At 49.0% G+C, this 24,931-nt stretch overlaps 1 protein-coding gene across 1 annotated transcript in view; it reads left to right on the top strand.

The window, feature by feature from the left end:
- Window positions 1-22,971, top strand: part of TBC1D22A (TBC1 domain family member 22A) — a 323,966-nt gene extending 300,995 nt beyond the window's left edge. The window contains exons 13-14 of the mRNA XM_044940746.1: window positions 22,027-22,100; window positions 22,887-22,971. Of these exons, the coding sequence (XP_044796681.1) occupies window positions 22,027-22,100; window positions 22,887-22,956 (144 nt within the window). The 3' untranslated portion in view covers window positions 22,957-22,971. The remainder of the gene's footprint in view (window positions 1-22,026; window positions 22,101-22,886) is intronic.
- The last annotated feature ends 1,960 nt before the right edge of the window (window positions 22,972-24,931 follow it).

Raw genomic sequence — 24,931 nt, 5'->3', positions numbered from 1 at the left:
TTCATTTCTGTCTTTGACCTCAGAGACTTGCAGACTAAAGAATAATTCTAACAACATAAAGGCAGAGTCTGAAAGAATTAAAAGCAGGACTGATCCTTTCGGACTCACTGGTTAAGAATGAAAGCCCCAGATGACCACTATCACCGCATACAATTTTTTTTCCCAGAAATGAAAGAACGCAAGAAATAAGCATAAAACTCAAAAAGCATAAAACAAACATATAGCAGATCAAACATACTCAGTCAGGTCATAAACAAATAAAAAGGCATAAGGTCTTTACTAAAGGAAAAACCATTCTCAAATTGAGTTTAAAAATATTCACTCACGCATCCACTCAGCCATCCATGAATCTTAAAGTGGATCCTGAAGCAGCCTGGTGACCTAGCTCCAGCCCCACTCTGTCTCAGTCAGAGGCAGTCTTGATTGCCCGGGGACCCAGCAGAAGGCATACTTATCCTTGCTGGTAACATGAATCCATTCATCCACCATCCATCCATCGAGCCACCATCTTTTTAATCCACCATCCCCCTGAACATCCATCCACCATCTACACATCCATCTGTCTAGCTACTACCTATCTGTTCATCCACCTATCCATCTATCCACCTAGGCATTCATCCCACCCACCATCATCCATCCATCCATTCAGTCATTTATTATTAAACACTTCCTGAGCATCCTTCTGTGTTAGGCTCCAGGATTCAGGGATAGCTCTGCTGTGGTTCTTACCCTTAAGTCTTTCAGAGCATACTTGGTGAAGACCAATCTGTAAACAGACATACTGACAAATGAGGTTGGTGTTGTGGGGTCAAATGGAGGGCATGTCTACTGGGGAATCAGGAGCGCTTCCCAGAAGAGGTGAATTGTGTAAGCTGGGCCTTAAGAGATGCCTGTGTGCTGGTCTGGGAGGAAAGGGGCTGGGAAACGGGCCTCCTGATCAGAAGGAACAGAACACACAGAGTTGGCATGGAGTGCAGAAGGATCCTGAAGGTGGGGCAGGAAGTTAGCAGAAGACGGGGCTGAAGACGTTGAGATTCAGGGACATAACCTGGGGTCATTGGTTTCAGGCTGAGTGGCTTGGGCTTTGTATTGCGGGCAGTGGAAAGCTCTGAAGTCTTTAAATGCCAAGTGATCTGATCACGTTTGCTTTTATAAATCTTACTTGGAGGATGGTGGTGTGGAGGATGGCCCAGGAGAGAGATGATGGGCCTGGGTCCTGGCATGATAGTGAGGGTCCTGCATTCCCAGCATGCTGGAGAGAGCCTGTGAACAGATGGGTCAGGTTGCTGTTATGGAAACATAAGATGTTCCCCTTCCTATGTGAGCAGGGTGGCCATGCAACAGCCCAGCAATTACCTTGGGTTTATAGACGTGAAGGTGGAGCCTGAGTGCCTAAATGAAATTGCCAATGAGATGTATGTCACCAATCTCGTCTGACTGACACTTTGCCCAGAGAAGGCCATCGTGTCAGGGATGAGCAGAGACGGAGCAGCCCTTTACATCCTGAGGGCGGGATGGGGAGGCACCAAGTTCATTAAGGCTCAATTACACCAATGGGACAAGTGACCTCACATAAGTCTGCAATGCAGCAGTGACTTGACAGCAGAAATGTGTGAGAGATCGAGAGCAAGAGTCTCAGTTCCAGAACAGGAGCACCCCTTTCAGAGAACCTATTACAACCTCACTTGATGGGTGAAAAAAGTAGTAAACAACAACAACATCGTCATAGTTATGATGGTTGCGATGAGGTAGATGACAGTGATGGTGGTGACGACGATGGTGATGACGGTGATGGTGATGACGGTGATCAGGGTGATGGTGGTGATGATGATGTCAGTGATGGTGATGATGGTGGTGATGATGATGGTGTTGATGGTGGTGATTGTGGTGATGAGGTTGGTGACAGTGATGGTGATGATGATGAAGACGGTGATGGTGGTGATGATGGTGGTGATGATGATGTTGATGGTGGTGATCATGATGGTGGTGATGAGGTTGGTGACAGTGGTGGTGATGATGGTGCTGATGATCTTGGTTATGATGGTGGTGATCATGATGGTGGTGATGGTGGTGATGTTGATGACAATGATGATGATGGTAGTGGTGATGGTGGTGGTGACGATGGTAGTGATGATGACGGTGATGGTGGTGCTGATGGTGATGGTGATGGTGGTGATGGTGATGGTGGTGGTGATGGTGGTGGTGAAGTTGGTGACTGATGATGGTGGTGATGATGGTGGTGATGATGTTGGTGATGGTGATGGTGGTGGTGAAGTTGGTGACAGTGGTGATCATGATGATGGTGGTGATTATGGTGATGGTGGTGATGGTAACGATGGTGCTGCTGCTGATGGTGGTGATTATGGTGATGGTGGTGGTGACGGTGATGGTGATGGTGGTGATGACAGTGATGGTGATGGTGGTGATGGTGATGGTGGTGGTGATGGTGGTGATGAAGTTGGTGATGATGTTGGTGATGGTGATGGTGGTGGTGACGATGGTGGTGGTGATGACGGTGATGGTGGTGCTGATGGTGATGACGATGGTGATGGTGGTGATGATGGTGGTGGTGGAGGTGGTGATGGTGTTGGTGATGACTGTTAGTTATTGTGCCAGCTGTTCTCTGGTCACTACTGAAACCATTTCCTAAATAAACTCATTTAATCCTTACAGAATTCTCTGAGGAGATAATATCATTCCTGCTTCTCATGTGGGGCCCCTGAGGCACAGAGAGGCTAATGTATCTTGCCCCATGTTGCACAGCACACCAGGGCTGGACACTGACCAGCATCCTCATTATCCAGCAGTTTATGATGGAGGCAGAAAACATTTTGGAAAAAATTGCTTGCCCTCAGGCAAGGATGAGATGATCATTCTAAGTGAGTGGTGATTCTTCAGACTGTTTGCCCTTGATGTGACCTAGGCTGGGAATCCAGGCATTTTATGGAGCATGGGAGGGAGACTCAGGGAGGGTGGTGAAGGCTTAGGGAGAACTGTGCCAAACTGCATGCATTCTGAGTGCCTTCAGGAGACGACAGAGCATTTTGGGCTCAATATACAGAAAAAGTTTAACCCCACAGATCCAGGGTGGGGATAAAAGGATCATATAGAGATTCAGTGAGCTTCTGACTTCAGTGGAGTATAAGAAGAGCCTCGTGATCATGGTCTAAGGGTTTGAGTTTGGTGACTTCTGTGACCACTTTCAACTTTGGGATTGTATTGTTCCCATCTCAGAGATGGAAAAACTGAGGCTCCATGGGTGACTTGTCCATGGCTGTTCTTTCCATCTAGCCACTGCTCATAGCTGACCGATGGGAATGCCTCTTCTCTACCTCTCATGCTTCCACATGGAGGGACTTCCTTTTGTGTAACACTCCTGAACCCAGGTGAGGAAGGGAGGAGGGTTCTGCAAACCTAATGCTCTGGGTGCTAAGGTCCTGCTCAACCCGACTTGGCCTCTTCTGGGATCTCAGGGACCAAGTGGCTCATCAGGGAGGGCATCCAGGCAGGGGATGGGGTCAGATGTTGTGTGACCTTGGGTGGACCAGTTGCCTGCCCTTAGCATGAGTTCCTCGCCTATAAAGTGGAGCCGCGTGAAGATGAGATATGAGCTGTTGGAGCTCATGGGTGTCAGTTGAATGAATGAGTGTTGGCTGTGTTGCGTCTGTACTGCAGTGTCCTGGCTGGGCAGTTTCCCCCCAAGGACTCTCTGCTCCCCAAGCGCGCCCCCTCCCAGGGCACGCCAGGCTGAGAGGATAGAGGGTCCCTAAAAAGAGCATCCAGGACCCTGGCTTTCCCCAGGACGGGGCACTTGCCTGGGGGTCTCTGCTCCCCACCCCCAGCCCCGCTGGCCCTGCCTGTCATTTCTGGCTGTGATCGTCCATTCTTCACATTTCCTGGCTCCTCTTTCATCTAAACAGCTGGCGCTATTTGTTCTGGGTGATTTCCCTTATTTATTGCCGCATTTTCGGGAGGCACATAACTCTGTCTTCCAGCCATTTGACTGCAGCCTCTTTAAATTGAAACAATTGATCAGGCCTCTGCTTTTCTCCTTTTGTTCCAGTCCCTCCTCCCCAGCTGCCCCACCCCACCCCTTCTCTTTCAAGCGACAATTAAATTTAAATCCATTTTCTCTACAGAAAAAAAACTAATCACAGTCGCAGGCCCAGGAGTGACCCAGAGTCAAGGGGACACGGCTGGACACATGGGATAGGACAGAGGGCAGCAGACTCTGCCCTTTCCGGGGGGTGTGAGTCCTCAGCCCCACTTGGGCCCAGAGCAGATTCTGACTGCAGTGGGTGGAGGGCTTGTAGGTGGTAGAAAAGGTGACCGGGGTCTTGCTGGCATCGTGGTTGGTCATGGAATGCAGTCAGACAGGCCATGGGTCAGGCAGACTGCAGACGTGGTGCGCTGGCCTTTGCAATGGGGGTGAGGTTGTTGCTTCAGCGAGTCTTGTGACTTGCCCCAGACAGGGTCCTGTGTCCCTGTCCCAGGAAGGGTGCTGCCAGAGGGGCCCTGCGTGCCCATGGGGTAAGCACTGTGAGCATCTGGTCTCTGCTCATCCTTCCCTCTCTGTTTTAGGCACGGGGAAGCTGAGGACCAAGTCTACCCTTGAGATTCAGGAACCACCTGTGACCCGAGTCACATCCTGTCCCATTGGGAGGGTCAGGCTCCCCATTCCAGATATATGGAGAAAGGAAGCCCTGAGTGGTGGTGTTGGGGAGTTCACGTCCTGTCTGGAGACCCCCACCCCGCCCTGTAGTGGGTGATGCCCTAGGCCAGTCAGCCCCATCATCTCACGTGGCCAGCTTTTCAGGCTCCTGACCACCTGTGGAAGGAATCATGCAGTCCGTGTTCTGGGGGGTCCGGCTCTTTCACTCAACATGATGTCTGTGGGCTGGTGTCTGTCTCTGCCAAATACAGCCCGTGTGGATGGATGGCAGACGGTTCATCCATTCCCCTGTGGATGGGCATTTGGACTGTGTCCAGGTTCTAGCTATTATCATGATTTCTTTTTTTGGTGGCCATATGCATTCTCTGAGGTTCATTCCTAGCAGTGGAATTGCCAGGTCATATGGTAAATGTAAGCTTAATTTCAGTATACACCACCACACAGCTTTCTAAAGTGGTTTAATCATTTTACATTCCCACCTGGAGGACTACGAGAGTCCCAGCGGCTCCTCATCCTCGCTAAAGCTTGTTGCTGTCAGTCTTTCCCTCCTAAGTCTTCCAGTGAGTCAGAAACGGTATCTCGTTGTGCGTTTAAGGCAATGAGTTTGAGCACTTTGCCTGTACTTACTGACCACGAGTACATCTCTTTGTGTCAATCACCCATTCACGTTGCTTGCCCATTTTTAATTGGATTGCCTCTTTGTTATTGATTTATGGCAACTCTTTATATATATAAAACTTATGAGTCTTTTTGGTCAGAAATGTACATTCTGATCCATGGATTGTTTTTCACTTAAAAGTGTCTTTGATGAGCAGAAGCTTTAAATTCTGATGAAATTAAATTTTGGTGACATTAAATTTATACATTTCTTTATGACTACTTTGTGTCCTCTCTAAAGAATATTTGCCCGCTCCAAAGTAGTGAGGCTATTTTCTCACATTTTCTTCTAGAAGATTCATTTTTCTACCTTTCTCCTTTTAGTGAAGGGTGCGTCTTGAATGGATGTACGTGTGTGTGGTGAGGGAGGGACTGAAGTTTAGTTTTTCCATACTGTCAGCTGGTTTCACTCCTGTGTGTTGTGTAGGCTCTCCTTGGTTGAATTGCCTGGTGCCTCAGTTGACTCTACGTGTGTGAACCGATTTCTAGACTCTATTCCACACCATTGATCTGTTTGTCTATCTTTGTACTATTATTACAAAGTCTTAATTATTGCAACTTTGGTTGGATAGCATCACCAACTCAATGGACATGACTTGAGCAAACTCTGGGAGATAGTGGAGGACAGGGAAGCCTGGCATGCTGCAGTCCATGGGGTTGCAAAGAGTCGGAGATGACTTAGCGACTGAACAACAACAATGGTAAATCTTGATATTAGACAGTGCCCTCCAACTTTATTGGTTTTTTTCCAAAGATTTTCTTGGATATTCTAGGCTCTTTACATTTTCAGAGTAATTTTAGAATTAGCTTTTCAATTTCTGTAAAAAGCCTGTTGGAATTTTACTGGGATTGGATGGCCTTTATAGAACAGTTTAAGGAAAACTGACATGCTAACAAAATTGCATTTTCTAATCTATGAGAATTGCACAAGGTTTTGAAGACATTAATTCCTCTTAGTGTGTTTTATGCTTACAGTGTAGAGATCCTCCATATCTTTTATTAGATGGATTCTTAGGCATTTGACATGTTTTGATCCTATTATAAGGAGAAGGCAGTGGCACCCCACTCCAGTACTTTTGCCTAGAAAATCCGATGGACAGAGGAGCCTGGTAGGCTGCAGTCCATGGGGTCGCTAGAGTCGGACACGACTGAGCAACTTCACTTTCACTTTTCACTTTCATGCATTGGAGAAGGAAATGGCAACCCACTCCAGTGTTCTTGCCTGGAGAATCCCAGGGACGGGGAAGCCTGGTGGGCTGCCGTCTATGGGGTTGCACAGAATTGGACACGACTGAAGCGACTTAGCAGCAGATCCTATTATAAATGCTATTTAAAATGTTCATTTCCAATTGTTTACTAGTAATATATAGAAATAAAATTAGTTTTTGTATATACTTTGTATTTTGCAATTTTGCTTAATTGGCTTGCTACTTTTAGTTGTTTTTGCCATAAATTCCTTATTTCCTTATACACAGTCATATTGGCCCATACAGTTTTGCTTCTTCCTGTCCAGTTTTTTTGCCTTTCATTTCTCTGCTTACTTTCCCTCACTAGGATAGCCCTCCTCGATGATGCCAGTGGAAGCAGTGAAGGAGGGCATCTTACTTTGTTCCTAATCTTAGTAAAATATTCAATATTTCATCAGCAAGGATGACATTAACTACAGGGTTTCATGTGCTCTTTATTAGATTGGAGGTGTTTCTTCTGATCCATTTTGCTAAGGCCTTTCTTTTCCATGGAAAGCTGTTTCCGTGAATAGGTGTCGAATCTTCTCAAATGCTTTCTCTACAACTATTGAGATGATCATTCTTTTCTCCTTCATTCTGTTGATTTGGTGAATTATATGGAGTTTTAAATGTTAAACCAACCTTGCACTTCAAATGAATCCCACTTGTGTATAACATGCACACATATAGGTTTTGGTTTGCTAATACTTTGTTCAAACTTTTTACATGATGTTAGGAGATTTTGTCCTACAATTTTACTTACTTCTAATTCTATACCATCTGACAATCCTGCTTGCTCATTGGAGTGTTTATTCCACTTACATTTAATTAAATTACTGATCAAGTTGAGTTTACATCTACTTTCTTGCTATTTGCTTTCTATTTGTACCATCTGTTCTCAGATTCTTTACTGCTTTCTCCTGGATTCACTGAATATTTTAGAATATTCAATTGAATTTCCTCTCTTGACCTTTCAGCACCTCTTTCTCTTAAAGTGATAGCTCTGGGTATTGCAACACAAATCCTTAAAAGCTCACAGTCTGCACTGCTCTCATATTACATCACCTTGGGACGTCCCTGGTGTCCAATGGTTAAGAATCTGCCTTGCAGTGCAGTGGACTCAGGTTTTATCCCTGGTCAAGAAACTAAGGCCCCTCATGCCACAGAGCACCTAAGCCCACACATCACAACTAGAGAGTCTGTGGGCTGCAATGAAAGATCCCACGTGCAATAACGTAGCCCTGACACAGGTGAATAAACAAGGGATCCCACCTCAAGCACAATGGACCCACAAGGACTTCATAGCTGTGTGAGTCGCTTAAACTCCCTTCCCTTTGTGCTATGATGGTCATGTACTTTATTTCTACTTGTCTATAACCATAATATGACAAGAGCATTGCTCCATGTGGTCAGTAGTCTCTGTTCATTCATTCTGAATTCATATTTTCTTCTAAATTATTCACCAAACTTATAATAAAAATGTAAAGTTGTTGTGTGCTGATTCCAACATCTGGGTCATCTGGGCATTTGTATGAACTGTTTTTTCTCTTGATTATTGGTCATTTTCAACCAAGAGGCCAAGTGGACGGGGGCTGGCCTCAGCGCGTCTGTGTTTTAGCTCCTCTCTGGTATCACATGTGCTGAGGGCAGACCCTTTCCTCCTGCAGGCACTGGGAGGCCATGTAGACCTCTCTCTGCCCTCAGCCCCAGACTCCAGCTCCTCCTGCATCTTCCTGAAGGGGCGATCCCTGTGGTCTCATCAGGAAGTGAGCTCGCTGGGGATTTGTCACAGCTTTGATTGGTCCTAGCTCACCTGTGGTTTCAACTCTTGAGAATCAAGTCAGACACCATCTCATCCCCAGAGCAGGCCTGGGATCTAAACATGGTGAAGCTTTAAGATGGAACTCTGCTTTCCACCCTCCCCCAGCGGCCTCTAACTTAGGGCTACCAGGCGATGGGGATTGCTGTACCTCTGGGGCTCCTTCAAGTTCCAGTCTGTCATCTAAAAAAGAATACATGTGATACGTATATACACATATATATGTATATATACTTCTGTGTATTATGGACTTCCCAGGTGGCGCTAGTGGTAAAGGACCCACCTACCAACGCAGGAAATGTAAGGGACGCGGGTTCAATGCCTGGGTCGGGAAGATCCCCTGGAGGAGGGCATGGCAACCCACTCCAGTATTCTTGCCTGGAGAATCCCATGGACAGAGGAGCCTGGCGAGGTATGGTCCATGGGGTTGCAAAGAATTGGACACAACTGAAGTGACTTACCACATGTGTATTATAAATATATATGTATATTACAAACACATGGACTTCCCTGGTGGCTCAGCTGGTAAAGAATCCGCTTGCAATGCGGGAAACCTGGGTTCGATCCCTGGGTTGGGAAGATCCCCTGGAGAAGGGAGTGGCTACTCACTGCAGTATTCTGGCCTGGAGAATTCCATGGACAATGTAGTCCATGGGGTCACAAAGAGTTGGACATGACTGAGTGACTTTCACTACATATACATAAGTAATATGCGTGTATGTATGTAAAGATGTATATACTCATGTGTATTATGTATATACATATGTATACATATATGTAATACATACAAGTATATATTCATATGGGCTTCCCTGGTGGCTCAGATGGTGAAGAATCTGCCTGCAATGTGGGAGACCTGGGTTTGATCCCTGGGTTGGGAAGATCCCCTGGAGGAGGGCATGGCAAACCACTCCAGTATTCTTGCCTGGAGAATCCCTGTGAATAGAGGAGCCTGGCAGGCCACAGACCATGGGGTCACAAATATATATATATATATATATATATAAAATACACATAAAATATACATATATATGTAACATAGGTACACATTCACATATGTAGACATTATATATATTATATATGTATATGCAATATGTTATATTTGTATGTTATATATATAGGGCTGAATCACTTTGCTGTACACCCGAAAGTAACACAACATTGTAAATCATCAATATTTCAATAAAAATTAAAGAAAAAAATCTAGTCTCGCACGAGCCCACAGGGCTGAACGCTCTGCTGGCTCGTCCTCGCACCTCGAAGCGTCTTCGTCTGGGGCAGGCCGAGGAGTGAGGCCTGGCCTCGGGGGCAGACGTTGGTGTGTTCGCTTGTGAAGGCCCTGTCTTTCTCTGGAGTTTGCTTCATTTGCAGTGTTTTGCATTTGTAGCTCTTTGAAGGCTTATCAAGCATGATTCTGCAGTTTGCGTGCGTGTTCTTGCTGTTTCCCTAGACTAACGGCTTTTATCTCCTACACCCTAACTGGGAGCAGGCCTCCGCCGCAGACACAGTTTTTGGTGCATTTCAGGACAAAGGGAGAAGTAGGAGGGACAAGACTCGGGACACCGACAGAGGGTGGGTGAGACGCTGAGTCTGCGGCAGCGCTTCCCCAGGGCCGCGCCTCCCTGGCCTAAGCCCCAGCAAGGCGGGGCCTGAGCCCCATGCGACCGCAGCTGACCTGGGCCCCCGAGGTCCGAGCTCAGCATCACCGCAGGCTCCTGAAGAGAGACAGTGACCCCCGCCCCCGTGGGATGTGGAGCTACCTTGTAGCCTCCTGGACCCCCAGACACTGAGACCACCAGCACGGTGACAAGTCTGCCATCACACCAGGAGAACACAGGCCGTGAGCGAGCGTCGGTAAGAACATGCAACAGACGTGAGCCCGGGACTTCACACTCTGGGGTCCTCAGATACAGAATGGGAAGAGAATGCTGCAGAATGTGTAAAGAGGTGAGAGCTGGCATCCGTCTGTGAGGGCAGGACCTGGTGAGGGCTGCAGCGTGTACAGGCTGAGCAGGGCTGTGGCCCAGGGGCCTCCCGGGCTCCCTCTCAAGGGGCCTCTGCACTGGGGTGGGAGGGCGTTCCAGGTAGGATGGAGAGGGAGGGGATACCTGGGGGAGGTTACCTGGGGGAGGTTACCTGGGGGGAAGACACCTGGTGGGGAGGTTACCTGGGGAGAGGTTTCCTGGCAGGAGGGAACGGGGGAGGTCCTCTGGCAGATGACACTAGTCTCTAGGTGACCTGGGAGGGGTCACATAAAGTTACCCAGTCCAAACTCTCCATTTTACATAAGGAGACTGAAAAAACAGGACTCATCCCGGCCACCAGACTAGGGCAGGTCTGGGACAACGGTCTCCTTACCCCAGGACTGGGTGGCCCAAGAGCGCTGTGGCCAGGACTTGGGCCTTGGGGCTCTGTGTGACATGGGCCCCTAGCTAAACTTCAGTCGTGGAGCATGACCTCCTACATGGGGGAAGGAACAACATCTCAGTATCCCAGCAGCCTCTCGGAGGAGGGGCTCTCTGATAGATGGGCATTGAGGGATGTGTGGAAGGCCAAGGGGAGGGAAGCAACGCTGGCTGAGGAGTGGCCATGTGCTGCATGATGGGTGTGTGTGTGTGTGTGTGTGCACGCACGTACGCTCAGTCTTGTCCGACTCTTTGCGACCCCATGGACTGTAGCCTGCCAGGCTCCTCTGTCCGTGAGATTCTCCAGGCAGGAATACTAGAGTGGGTTTCCATTTCCTCCTCCAGGGGATCTTCCTGACGCAGGGATCAAACCTGTGTCTCCTGCATTGGCAGCTGGGTTATTTATCACTGCGCTGCCAGGGGAGCATTTACAGGCATCATCTCGCCCAGGGGCAGCACAGCACCACGGGGCCAGGCGGCTTGAGTTCAAGTCCAGACCCTGCCACTTACGAGCTTGTGCTCCCCTGGTGACCCGCTCCAGCCCCACCCCCACCCCCATCCTTGCTGGAGTACGTGCCCTCGGGCGGCCTTCCGGTTCTCTGAGACCCACTTCCTTGGCAGAGACACGGGGAGCCCACCCAAGCTTGGGGGAGTGTCTGTCCCCAGCCTAAACCCCTGGCCTTGCCTGCGGCTGCCTGAGGCCGAAGCTGGTGGTTAGGATACACGTCAGTGGGAGACCCTGTGTTCTGGGGCTGGAGACAGAGCTGGGGGCTGTTCCGTCCTCAGCAGGGCCATGGAGACAGTGTTAGGCCAGCACTCCGAGCTCTCAACTCCTCGACAGTGCCACCAAGTGGGGGCTTCATGTCAGGATGCTGCCCTTGGTGAAATTCTATAAACTGCTTCTGCCCCTCACAGGGGAGGCAGGCCTCGAACCCAGGCCTCCTTGAGCATCAGAGCTTCCTGATTTCCATGAAGTAATGGCCAGCAGGGCCGTGGCGCGTCTGATGGGAGGGCCGTGCTCTGGGATGGGGGTGGGGGTGGGGGCTGGAGGAGGGCAAGGGTCTCCTGAGTGCAATGTGGCTGCCGTGGTCAAGGAAAGAGTCTTGGAAAGGGTCTGCGGAGACGCGGATCCCCAGCTGTGAGAATCTGGCCAGGAGGAGGTTGGGAGGAGCAGGACCTGAGGCCAGAGTATCTCCTCCCTCCGGACCAGCCCGCACGTCTGATTCATTTTGGAAGAAGCGTACGTGGGGGACAAGATGTATCAAATGAAACAAGTGATGAGAATGCCAGGGTCCTGGGCTTGCGTTCTGAATGGCCCTTTTGTTCGGTGTGGCCGTAATAAAGGAGGGGGATTGGTAGCAGGTGCCCAGAGAGGGCTGTGACTAAGTGTCCATTCCAAGAGGAGCATTTTAATCGAACATCCGTGTAATGTATTTGAATAAAAATGTGTGTTCTTTCACAACCCCAGCTCTCTCTCCCGTCTTTCCATGTTAATAGGTCATTACTACTCCATGAATGGATGATCATCTTCTGGGAAAACAAATGCCAGGGCATAAAAGAGAAATCATAGCTGTTTAAACTTCAGAAGAGTCATCGTCAGGGAAGGGAGAGCGGTGTTCACAAAAACAGCTGGCTCCAGGCTCCAGCTTCGGGAGACGGGATGGGCGGAGCTGGAGCAGCATTACGGTGGGTCCAGCTGCATGCCTGAGCCTGCTCAGGCCACTGCTCACCCTGACCTGCAGAGGGTGCCCTCAGACCCCATGGCACGGGTCACCCCCAGGGGCTGGATTTGCTGTTCAGTCAGCTGCCCCAAGCGGGGCCTGCCAGGGCAGGTACAGGGGAGGGGCTGGCCTGCAGTCTCCTCTGTCCATGGGATTCTCCAGGCAGGAGTACTGGAGTGGGTTGCCATTCCCTTCTCCCAAGGGGTCTTCCCAACCCAGGGGTTGAACCCAGATCTCCTGCATTGGCAGTTGGATTCTTTTACTGTCCGAGCCACCAGGGTAGTTCACAGTGGGTCCTTATCAGTCATCTATTTATATGTAGTCGTGTGTATATGTCAGTCCCAATCTCCCAACTTATTGCTCTCTCCCCTTACCCCCCAGAACCATAAGATTGTTTTCTATATCCGTAATTCTATTTCTGTTTTGTAAATGAGATCATTTGCACAATTTTTTTTAGATTCCACATATAAGTGATATCATATGATGTGTGTCCTTCTCTGACTTACTTCGCTCAGAGTGGTAGTCTCCAGGTCCATCCATGGTGCTTCACGGAGCGTTATTTTTCCCTTTTTATGGCTGAGTAGTGTTCCATTGCCCTGTTTCTAGTGATGGCGGGTCTGGAACAGAGCAGAAATCATATGGAAAACGCCCCTGGTGGGAGAGATGAGGGCCCTGCGGTTCATCAGCCAGCGTGCATCCTTCTCAACAACACCCCACCCCCAGGCTTCCTGGATCATTAAAATAATCTCCTCTCAACTGCCCTCAAAGGCATTCAATGATGGTAACAAGACAGCAAAGCCTGGAGTTGCCCTGGGATGGTGAGGACACAGGCCCATGTGGTCCTCATGCACCCCCGAGGCCATCAGTGTTCCACCTGCGAGACGACACCATCCTGATTCTCTCAGCATCCGTGCCAGGCTTTTCACCCTTCAGATGCAACTATGCCCTCCAGAGCTGCATTGAGTGGTGGGTTTGGCAAACGCTGTGAGCACTCCCATGACAGCCTGACCTCAACCCTGCCGGCTCCTCCATCCCAGCCCAGGTCAGGGGTGAGCTGACCAGTCTACGACTGGGGGTAGGGGTGCAGCGGCCATGCCCCCTGCTGTGGGCAGTGCCCCTTTCCCTGGAGCGATGGCTGAGCGTGTGTTGGCTCCATTACCAGAACTTGGAATCATCTAAATTATTCCAGTTTTGTATCATCTTTCCCAGGGGCTTCAAAAAGAAAACCTGTTAATTCCAATGATAGTTTAATCATTTTCGTCTAATTTATGGCATCAAAATAAAGCTTTTGAAGCTCTTCCCATTGCTAGTAAAACACCATTCCTTTGGTGAAGCTGGTGTCATGGTAAAAGCAATGTCCTTTGAACAGACTCACAGACAGAGAACAAGCTGGTAGTTACTAACAGGAGAGGGCAGGGGCAGTGGAGGAGGAGGGAGCAGGAGGTGCGAGCTATTGGCATAAAATAAGTACAACATGGGGAGGTAGCCGATGCTGGGAGCCAGCGTGAGGAACTCCGCCCGTGGCAAAGGTCATGAGGAAGGAGGCTTGGCATACACAAAGGCAGGATGGAGCCTCAGGAGCCCCCCTGGAAATTCTTGAGCATCTACCCCCAAAACCAGAGTCTGCCTACTTTACCGCTTTGTGCTCTCACCTACACCTCTGACTTTATGGGGGGTTGTCCCCCACCACCTATCTTTGAAAAAGACTTAACTTACAGCTCCAGTTAATAAAATTCCTGGGTGTGACAAGAGTGTTTCAACCTACAAACTCCTTTGGAAGTCCTCTAGCCTGCCTGAACAGGTTCTTCCGTCCACATGAGGTTGTTCACAGCCTCCCAACTGTGAGAGGCATGAGATGTTCTAAACTGTCTAAATACAGATTCCTTTGAGAAGTTAAAAGATTGATTAGAAATTGTATTGGTGAAGGATTTTTCACTTGTTGGGCCAATGTTTGCTGCTAAGTCTCCATATCCCTTACCTGCTGTGTCCCTGGCAGTGTATTGATTAATATACTTGGTGTAAGTAGTAGCTTTAATGTTTGTAACCTTGGACCCTTGAGTTAATTCTTTTTCTTGTTATAGCCAACCACACCTTTGCCCTATAGGAATGCAACTTTATCTAATGCTTTTGGAGGATGGTGCCTGACTTTAGAATAACCACCTTTAGAGAAAAATAAGTTTTCTGAAGAAAGGGTCATAAAATGTTAACAGGCCCCCTGGCCAGAAGATGATGTAAATCACCTGAACTTTTGCATATGATAAGTTTGAAAGCCTGGCTTCGAAAGGGATCAAGTACTGCTGTCCTTGCATGACTCCACCCCTTCCCCCATTGTCCTCTATGCACAACTTAAGGTATAAAAACTACTTTGGAAAGTAAAGTGTGGGCCTTGTTGACCGAAGCTCGGTCTCCCCATGTCGTTCTTTCTCTCACCTTCTGGCTGAATTCCCATCTGGAGCATGGAGGCTCGTCAAGCCTACTAATTATGCCTGGGCTTCTAAGATCTGACGGGGAGGCCTTAGTGTCTCCTCTCCTTCGGGAGACTGGGAGGACGCCTGCGGCCTATGTAGGTGACGCAAATTCCTTGTTTTGGAATTTTATTAGCTTTCCACGTAAACCAAGTTATTCAGCCTCTTCACTGAATTTCTTCACTGTGCTATCCTTATTTAACCACTCTTTATATCTTTAATTAACATTTAAATAAGCTATTGTTTCCTGATCACTGACGCCATGCCCGTTTCGAATTCCCTGGATCCACCGGGGTTGGACCCCGGTAAGCCAATATTTCACAGTAACTATAAATGAATTACAACCTTTAAAGGGCTTTCCCTGGTGATCCAGTGGTCAAGACTTCACCTTCAAATGTAGGGAACGTGGGGTGAATCCCTGGTCAAGGAACTAAGATCCCACATGGCTCAAGGCCAAAAAACGAAAGCAAAAAAACCAGAAGCAATATTGTAACAAACTCAATAAAGACCTTGAAAAATGGTCCACATCAAAAGAAATCTTTAAAAAGTGGATTATAACCTTTAAAAATTGTGAATCACTATATGATACATGTATAACTTACATAATATTGTACATCAACTATACCTCAATAAAAAATTAAGGGAAAAAAAACAATGTTTCTTTTCTTTTCTTTTTTTTTTTTTTGTAAATTAAGTGCAAAAATGGGCTTGTGTTTTGGTGATGCATTGAAACAAGCTGCCAAGATCTGCCAGCTGAACAGAAGCAGTAGTTGTCAAAATCTGTTATGTGTGTGCCCAGACTGACTCGAAATAAACAACTTGGTGATGGGGTTAAATTCTAAAGAACCTACAGTTTAATTTTGTCAGTGTGGTGGAACTTTCTTTCCTTTTCCCCATCATCAACCAGATTTGAGAAATGTTTGAGCCTTTACTCAAAATATCAGCTCGCTTGTCCTCTAATAGTACTGAGCTTTCGTTATAAACAAATCCTCTAAATGGTGGATGTGATTGTACAAAATTAGTTGGACATCTTTAATTGAAGCATTTAATGGATGGAAGCCACCAAATGTCAGTTATGAACATTTTTCACCTATTGTGATGATTTACAAACAGAGTTTACAAGTGGAAGATAGTGGAATTCATCCTTAAGAAAGCCAGGGGGAGTTGGGTGTGGTGTAGGGTGAAGTTCTGTTCTCATTTTGAGATTTTTGTTTAAACCTTGGCCTGTCTGGACATATCAGGAGGAATCTTTCCGTGATGCTTCTGTGTTTATTCGAATAAATAGAGGATGTGGACAGGGATGTAACCTACCAGATGGCCCAGGCAAAGATGATACAGAGTCGATGTTCAGTAAAACATCAAAGGAATCGTGAATAGAGATGCTGTATTTGATATATTTTGTCATGAAAAAATACGCGTTGAGGCACGGTATCCTGAATGGAGGCAAAAGGATCTGTGACAACATTGCTGCTGGACTCGCTCCACATTTTGATGCCGAAATACTAGAACTGCAAACTCTCCAGTCCACAGAATTTACTCTGAGCTCACCAGGTACTTCAACTCCTATAGAGATAATATTTTTAAATTAAAAATATGCCCCATTGAGAGGACTCAGGTGGAATGTTAACAATTTAAAAATGTGATTTGAAGACTGTTACAAGCAATTTTAGAAAACATTTTAGGCAACATAATCATATTAAAAATCCATTCTTTCAAAAAATTCTACGGACCCAGTATGGATACATAGAAGAAGGAAAATGACTATAGAAAGTACGTACCAAAAATAAATTTATTTTGGGACCTGTAGTCAATATCTTGTAATAACCTATAAAGGAAAAGAATCTGAAAATGAATATATTAAATAACTATATGAAATTACTTTACTTATACCTGAAACTAACCCAATATTGCAAAGCAACCATAGTTTAATTTAAAATAAAGAATAATTTATTTTTATTTTTAATGCTTAGATAATAGGACAAAATTTTAACTACTAATGTAGCTAGAAATCTCCATTTTTCTCTATTCTCCCCAAATTTCTGTCATTTTTCATATTTCTTTCTTGTTTTTTAATGAAATATTGTGTAGAATCAAAATAATATACATCCAGCAGCTGTAGAGCACCCAGATAAACACGTCACTGAGCGCCCTGGCAGTAAGGAAGCATGACCTTGGGGAATTACACATGCCCTTTGCAGCTCTGCTCCCCTGTGGCTTAGCTGGTAAAGAATCTGCCTGCAATGCGGGAGACCTGGGTTCCATCCCTGGGCTGGGAAGATCCCCTGGAGGAGGGAATGGCTCCCCACTCCAGTGTTCTGGTCTGGAGAATCCCATGGACTGTAGAGTCCACGGGGTCGCACAGGGTCGGACACGACTGAGAGGCTTCCACTCGCTTCCCTTTGCGGCCGCTCGGTTTGCCCTTGCGTTCTGCCCAGGCCCCCTCCCCCGAGAAGCGGCTGCTGCCCTGAGTCTCATACCCACCCCTCTCCGCTTTGTCCCTGAGTTTTGCACCTGCGTGCCTGTCTTCAGAGCACTGCTGTTTGACTTGTCTTGGTCTCTGCATAAGGGGTCCGAGGGCGCCCAGTCTGATGGCCCATCCCTGCGAACCCGCCCAGCGGTCTGTTGTCCACAGCCTGGATCCTGACTTCTCCCTCAGGAGGGGGATCCTGCTGCAGAGGCGGAGCAGAGTTGGGCCGTCCTTTCTCCTGCTGCCGCGCACTCTGATTCTCGATTTCTGTGGGTTGCTGTCCTAGCGGGCCCTGGGCGTTCTTGGGCACCTGTGGGATCCTGCCTATCGCCTGTACCCCAGGTGCTTAGTTGCAAGTCCGTGTGTGTGACTTTAACTTCACCAGGTGATGCCAACCTGTTCTGGTGGTTTCGCCAGTGAAACGCCCACCGGCGGAGGCTGTTCCCCCCCAGAGACTTACATTTCTTTCCAGTTTAGTTGGTGTGAGTTGACATCATTGTTTTTTAAACTTGTATCCTCATTGTTTTTTAATGAAGCCAACGTTTAGTCTCAAGTGCTCCATGTCCCTTCTGATGAATCTTTGTAAAGCGCAGCTCTGCTGGTGGCGTCTCCTCCCTTTCCTCCCCAAGAAGCCCTGGTTGTTTAATGCATTCCTATCATGAAGTGTCCCCTCTGATGGACTCGCCTCTCACCCTTCATATACACTCCTGAAGGTGTCTGGCCACCGAGCAGGCTGCTCCCTGAAGCCACTTTCTCCTTCCTCCAGCTTTCTTCCAAGCGCCCTCCTCCTCCTCCTTCAAGTCTCAGTGCAGGCTCTGCCTTCTCCAGGAAGCAGTGTGTGGTGTGTGTGATGTGTATGTGTGTGGTGTGTGTGTGTGTGGTGTGTGTGTGTGTGTGTGGTGTGTGTGTGTGGTGTGTGTATGTGATGTGTATGTGTGTGGTGTGTGTGTGTGTGTGTGTGTGTGTGTGGTGTGTGTGTGTGGGGTGTGTATGTGTATGGTGTGTGTGTGTGTGGTATGTGTGTGTGATGTGTATGTGTGTGTGAGATGTGTATGTGTGTGTGTGGTGTGTGTGTGGTGTGTATGTGTGTGTGTGGGGTGTGTGTGTGGGGTGTGTATGTGTATGGTGTGTGTGTGTGTGTGTGTGTTTGGTGTTTGCATGTATGTCCATGCATGTGTAGCATGTGTGTTTGCATGTTGTCTGTGTGTGTGGTGTGTGCATGTGTGTGTGTGTGGGCCTCTGTGTGCTGTGTGGATGTGTGTGTGTGTGGCATGTATATTTGTGTGTATGTGGTTCTGTGTGTGTGTGGCATGTGTGTGTATGTGGGTCTGTGTGTGTGGCGTGTGGATGTGTGTGTGTGGCGTGTGGATGTGTGTGGCATGTGTATGTGTGTGTATATGTGGGTCTGTGGGAGTGGATGTGTGTCTCTGTGCATGGTGTGTCCATGTATACATGTGTGTACTTGTATGTGGGTCCATGTGTGTGGTTTGTGAATGTGTGTGTATGTTTGCCCGTGTGTGTGGTGTACTGATGTGTGTATGGCATGTGTATGTATGTGTATGTGGGTCTCTGTGTGTGTATGTGGATGTGTGTGTGTGTGGCATGTGCATGTGCGTGCATGTATGTACGTGTGAGTACGTGTATGTGTGTGTGGGTCTGTGTGTGTGTGTGTGTCTCTCTGTGTGTGTGTGTGCCATGTGTATGTGTCTGTATGTGGGTCTGTGTGTGTGTGTGTGCAGCATGTGCACGTGTGTGTATGTGGGTCTCTGTGTGTGTATGTGTATGTTTGTGTGTGTATGTGGAGCCGTGTGTGTGTGTGCGTGCAGCATGTGTATGTGTGTGTATGTGGATGTGTGGGTCCGTGTGTGTGGTGTGTGGAGGTATGTGTGGTGTGTGGATGTTTGTGTGGCATGTGTATGTGTGTGTATGTGGATGTGTGTGTGTATGGGTCCGTGTGTATGTATATGGTTGTGTGTGTATGTGGGTCTCTGTGTGTGTGGCTGTGTGTGTGGCATGTGCACGTGTGTGTACGTGTATGTGTGTGTGTGTGAGTCCATGTGTATGTGCGTGTGTGGCATGTGTATATGTCTGTATGTGGGTCTGTGTGTACATGTGTATGTGGGGCCGTGTGTGTGTGTGTGTGCATGTGTGTGTATGTAGATGTGTGGGTCCATGTGTGTGTATATGTGCAGCATGTGTATGTGTGTGTATGTGGGTCTCTGTGTGTGTGTGTCCGTGTGTGTGGTGTGTGGCTGTGTGTGCATGTATATACGTGTGAGTTCGTGTATGTGTGTGTGTGGGTCTGTGTGTGGCATGTGCATGTGTCTGTATGTGGGTCTCTGTGTGTGTATGTGGGGGTGTGTGTGTGTGTGTGCGTCTCTGGGTGTGGATGTGGATGTGTGTGTGTGTGTGTGTGGGTCCATGTGTGTGGTGTGTGGATGTGTGTGTGGCATGTGTATGTGTGTGGATGTGGGTCTCTGTGTGGATGTTTGTGTGTGGATGTGGGTCTGTGTGTGTGTGGCATGTCCATGTGTCTGTATGTGGATGTGTGTGTGTGTATGGGTCCATGTGTGTGGTGTGTGGCATGTGCATGTGTGTGCATGTATATACGTGTAAGTACGTGTATGTGTGCACGGGTGTGTGTGTGGCATGTGTATGTGGGTCTCTGCGTGTGTATGTGGATGTGTGTGTGTGGGTCCATGTGTGTGGTGTGTGGCTGTGTCTGTGGCATGTGCATGTGTGTGCATGTCTGTCTCTGTGTGGTGTGTGCGCGTATGTATGAGAGTGCGTGTGCATGTGACGCCTGTGCCCAGGGCTGTGATATGAGCTGAGTTCTGTCCTGAGGGTCACTGTATGAGTTTCAGCTGCCGCTGTAACAATGACCACAAATCCAGTGTGTGTGGCTCTCCCTCAGCCCTCCAGGTCCGTCCTCCAGGTCACACGTCTTCAGGCAGACACGCCGGCTGGAACCCAGGTCACGTCAGGGCTCTCTGGAAGCTCCAGGGAATCCGTTCCTGCTTTTCCAGCCTCTGAGGCGCCACGTCCCTTGGCTCACCCCCGGCTGTCTCTTCGCAGCTGGCAGCCTAGGACTCCCCCCTCTTCTGCTGCTGCGTCTCTGTCTGACTGCAGTCAACAAAGGCTCCGGTCTCAAGGACCCACGGGGTGCAACTGGACCCGTCTGACTGACCTGGGATAATCTCCCCAGCAAGGATGCTTAGCTCCCACCTGCAAAGTCCCTTCTCCCCTGTAAAGAACTAGATTCCCAGGTTAAGATGGGGGCAGCCTTGGGGACCAGGATCCAACCTACCATGGTCATGGGCAGAAATATCTGGAAGCGACGAGGCCAGGTGAACCCGACAGCCCTTTCCAGCCTGCAGCCTCTGTGGTCTGCACTCCCGCCCTGTCGCCATTTCATGAGAATAACAGAAACCTGCTGTGTCAGGTTAGCCTTAAACCCAGGCCTCTCAGAGCCTCCAGGGGCCTCCGGGGCCCTGGGGAGCTTCCTTGTCCACAGATGAAGACAATCCGGCCAGAAATGGGAGGGCCTTGCCCCAGCCCCCTGCTGCAGGTGGGGAAGGGTTCAGACGAGCATGGGCTGCCCTGACTGCAGGCGGGGGTGAAGGCAGTGGGGTGGAGGAACGATCCAGAAGCAGGCGGGTCTTTGTCCAGCCACTCATTAGCTGGATGACCTTGGCCGGCTTGCTTCCAGGAGTCTCAGCTTCCCTGTCTGTTAAGGGGGAGTGATCATGAGCATCGCGTGGATGGTGCAGCTCAGATTCCTTGAGATAGCACATGTACAGTGACCGCTGACAGAAATGAAAATCACTCAGTTGTGTCCAGCTCTTTGCAACCCCGTGGACTATACAGTCCATGCAACTCTCCAGGCCGGAATACTGGAGTGGGTAGCCGTTCCCTTCTCCAGGGGATCTCCCCAACCCAGGGATCAAACCCAGGTCTCCTGCATTGTGGGTGGATTCTTTACCAGCTGAGCCACCCGGGAAGCCTGGCTGACAGAAGGAGCCCAAAACAAGTCTGAGTTCCCTGGCGGTGGGGGTTGGGGGGGCGGGTCTGAACTACCAGCCCCATTTCTCCACTCCTTCCAGCCCCCTTCCACATCCTGGCCGTGTCTCATCACAGGTGTCCTCCTGATAGACCTTGTCTCGGGTGTATCTCGGATAGATACATCCGGTATCTTGGATAGCCCTTGTCAGGTGTCGACCTGGACCCGGGGCTGGGCAGGTGTCGGTACAAGTGATGTTGTGCCGGCCCTCAGCCTTACAGGGCCGCATGTGCTTCTGTTTGCCCTCTGGGTCTTCTGTCATCACCACTGGAAGGCCACGTGCCGGCCAGCCACCCAGGAGGAGAGTGCAAGGCCGCCCCGCTCCTGCTGCTAGAAAGGAGCCCCCGGCTTGGGTCAGAAAATCGCGGCTTACCTGCAGACACAGCAAACCCAGCCAGGGTCAGCAGGGCCACCCCAGCCCACCTGCAGATGCCCTGAAATCCGCCCCCACCACTCACGCCCTGTTGAGTCTTGGGGGGAGGTTGCTATGGACCGGTAGCTAACCACTGTATCCCCCCTTCCTCTTTGTTTCAGCTTCTTCAAACAGAAGATGCCACACTGTTGTACTTTAGAATCAACAGTGCCAGGAGCCTCGCCCCAACCCTGAGGTGAGCAGGGGTCACTCGGTCAGGTCGCTGCCGGGTTGGGCTCGAGGACTTTGGTGGCTGAAGCCCCCTCATCTACAGGCCCTCAGCCCGTCCTGGGGTCACGGAGTGTCTGCTCAGTCAGTGAGCCGTGGGCTCGAGCGACTAATTTTCACTTCTAATTTCATTATTGATTGATTCTGCCTTGATGGCAAAAAGGTCTCCGTGCAATGCAATTACTTCCTTGTAGTGAAGCATTTTGATTGTCTAATGACTGTCTCCCGCTCGGGCCATGCATCCAGCCCAATTTTAATTAAACTTATCTATTAGAGGAGCCAGCCTGCTTCCTGACCTGGCGGATTTCAGCCTCACGGGGTGGGGCGGGACAGGGGCAGAGCTGTCCTGCTCCGGGGACAGAGCCTGGGGACATCCAGGGTCCTGCGTGGCCTTTGTGAGCCAAGCAATATCCTGGAATCTAAATCTCAAGGAGACCAGTCAGCTTAACAGCCCTGTCCCTGTCTTTTGGAAGTAAAGCCTCCACAGATGAGGGCTTGTCACTGAGCTCTCGCTGCTCCCAAAGGTCGGGGGACCCATCGTGTGGTGTGAGGAATCGGGCTGAGAGCAGATGGAGGCTGAGTGAGGAGCACAGGCTTGGGGGCCAGTGTCTTTAGCCATGACCGGGGGAGACAGCCTAGGTCCATAGCCCTCAGCTGAAGCTCTCAGAGCTTGTGTGTTTCCTTTTCACAATTTTTCTTCCGGATTTTGGAACAATAATCCAGTGTGAGTTACATATTACTAATTTGTCAGCAGGTCTGGGACAAATACCCCGGAACCAAGTTTTTATATTAGCAGGAAATCAGGAGTTCTTAAAGAAAGCTGAGTGCCGAAGAATTGATGCTTTTGAATTGTGGTGTTGGAGAAGACTCTTGAGAGTCCCTTGGACTGCAAAGAGATCCAACCAGTCCATCCTAAAGGAGATCAGTCCTGAGTGTTCATTGGAAGGACTGATGTTGAAGCTGAAACTCCAATACTTTGTCCACCTGATGCGAAGAGCTGACTTATTTGAAAAGACCCTGATGCTGGGAAAGATTGAGGGCAGGAGAAGGGGACGATAGAAGATGAGATGGTGGGATGGCATCACCGACTCAATGGACATGGGTTTGGGTGAACTCCAGGGGTTGGTGGTGGACAGGGAGGCCTGGCGTGCTGTGGTTCATGGGGTCGCAAAGAGTTGGACACGACTGAACTGAACTGATGAGTTCTTAAAGCGGTAAACATATGACTAATGGCTGCATGACAATCCCGTTCAGATTTTGTGTGCCAAATAAATTACAAACAATCATGTGGGTTTTGGAGCTCTTTGGACTTTGGGATTTTGGCGTAATGATAGATTGAATCTGGTTCACAGGTTCCTGTGAGGGTGATGTGAGATTCTGGGGGCAAAATGTCAAGCACCGTGCAGGACGCTTGGCAAGCTTTCAGTGAATAGTCATTTCCTGCCGTCCGTTCGCTCTGGGTGGGCCAGCGCTGTTAGGGGTACAGAGACACAGCAGACACAGAGCGCAGGCTCAGAGTTCTCGGATTAAGGATGGAAGCGCCAGGCCACAGCACCTGCCATGCTGGGAGGAGGCGTTTGCTTCAAGACACAGAAGACGAAATCAAACGGCTGATGATTCCTGGAGAACACGCACATCTTCATCAATAATTTAAAAACTCCAAATTAAAACACAATGAGGTAGTATTTTTCCGCTCTCAGGTTTGTAAAATTTTAAACATTACTGATGTCTAGGACTGGTACAGCAGTGGGAAACAGCTTCCTTATACTATCAAATAGACACTGCTTTTTTTTTTCCTGATGGATTCAGAAAAAAATCTGAATTTTTTCGGATTTTTCAGTTTCAGTTTCCAGCAAAAGTCAGCTTGCATTGGATCTTCTTGACTCCACAATCCCACTCTGGGGCTCCATCCCACAGAGAGACATACACAAAGACCTATGAGAAGCATAGGAAGGTGATTGCAATGTGGTTTCCTGGGGCTTCCTGGGTAGCTCAGTTGGTAAAGAATCCATTTGCAATGCAGGAGACCCTGGTTTGATTCCTGGGTTGGGACGATCCACTGGAGAAGGGATAGCCTACCCACTCCAGTATTCTTGGGTTTCCCTGTGGCTTAGCTGGTAAAGTTGTAAGTGGGGACTCGGGAATGACTGGGAATGATCTTGCCCCCTGAATGAGCAGGGGACCGCTGGTGGGGCTGGGGGAAGCAGGCTTTCTTGCTGACCTGAGCTCTGGCCTGGTGCAGTACCAGAGGGTCAGCCTTAGGGCCCAAGAGATCTTGAGTCAGCCGAGTGGTAAAGCCCTTGGTGAACTTACTGTTTTTCTAGACCTGCCTGTAGCTTTAGTCTTTCAAGGTTGGAAAGATTTTCAAGCTCACTGGGGTCAGCTGCTCCCCAGGCCTTGAGACCCCTCTGTGGTAGCCATCAATGACCTTCATCTTTGGTCTGCCTTGGTTTTTACCCCCATGTAAACGCTTACTATGAGGATTATTCTCCTGTGCCCACGTGGTCTTGGGCCTCAGGCCTAGGCATCTGTGGTCCAGCCCCTTTAGCCCTTCTGGCCGCAGAATTCCTCTCTGTGGGACCCCAACTCTCAGTCCTTGTGGTTCTGCTAGGCTGACCCATGTCCACCTCCTGTATCAGGATGCACAAGACACCCAGGGCTGACCAATCAGAGCCAATGGTAACTGGCTCAGGGAAGGGCACAGGACTCCAGGCAGGCCAGTCAGAGTCTGGCTTGGGACCCTTTCTCCAGAAAAATTCGTAAAAGGGCTCTTGAAAAAGGTTTAGTGTTAGCGGTCCT

Source organism: Bubalus bubalis, chromosome 4, assembly GCF_019923935.1.
Source record: "Bubalus bubalis isolate 160015118507 breed Murrah chromosome 4, NDDB_SH_1, whole genome shotgun sequence".
NCBI lineage: Eukaryota > Metazoa > Chordata > Mammalia > Artiodactyla > Bovidae > Bubalus > Bubalus bubalis.
Note: the sequence above shows the minus strand (reverse complement) of the source record. Positions and strands in the feature narration are given on the sequence as shown.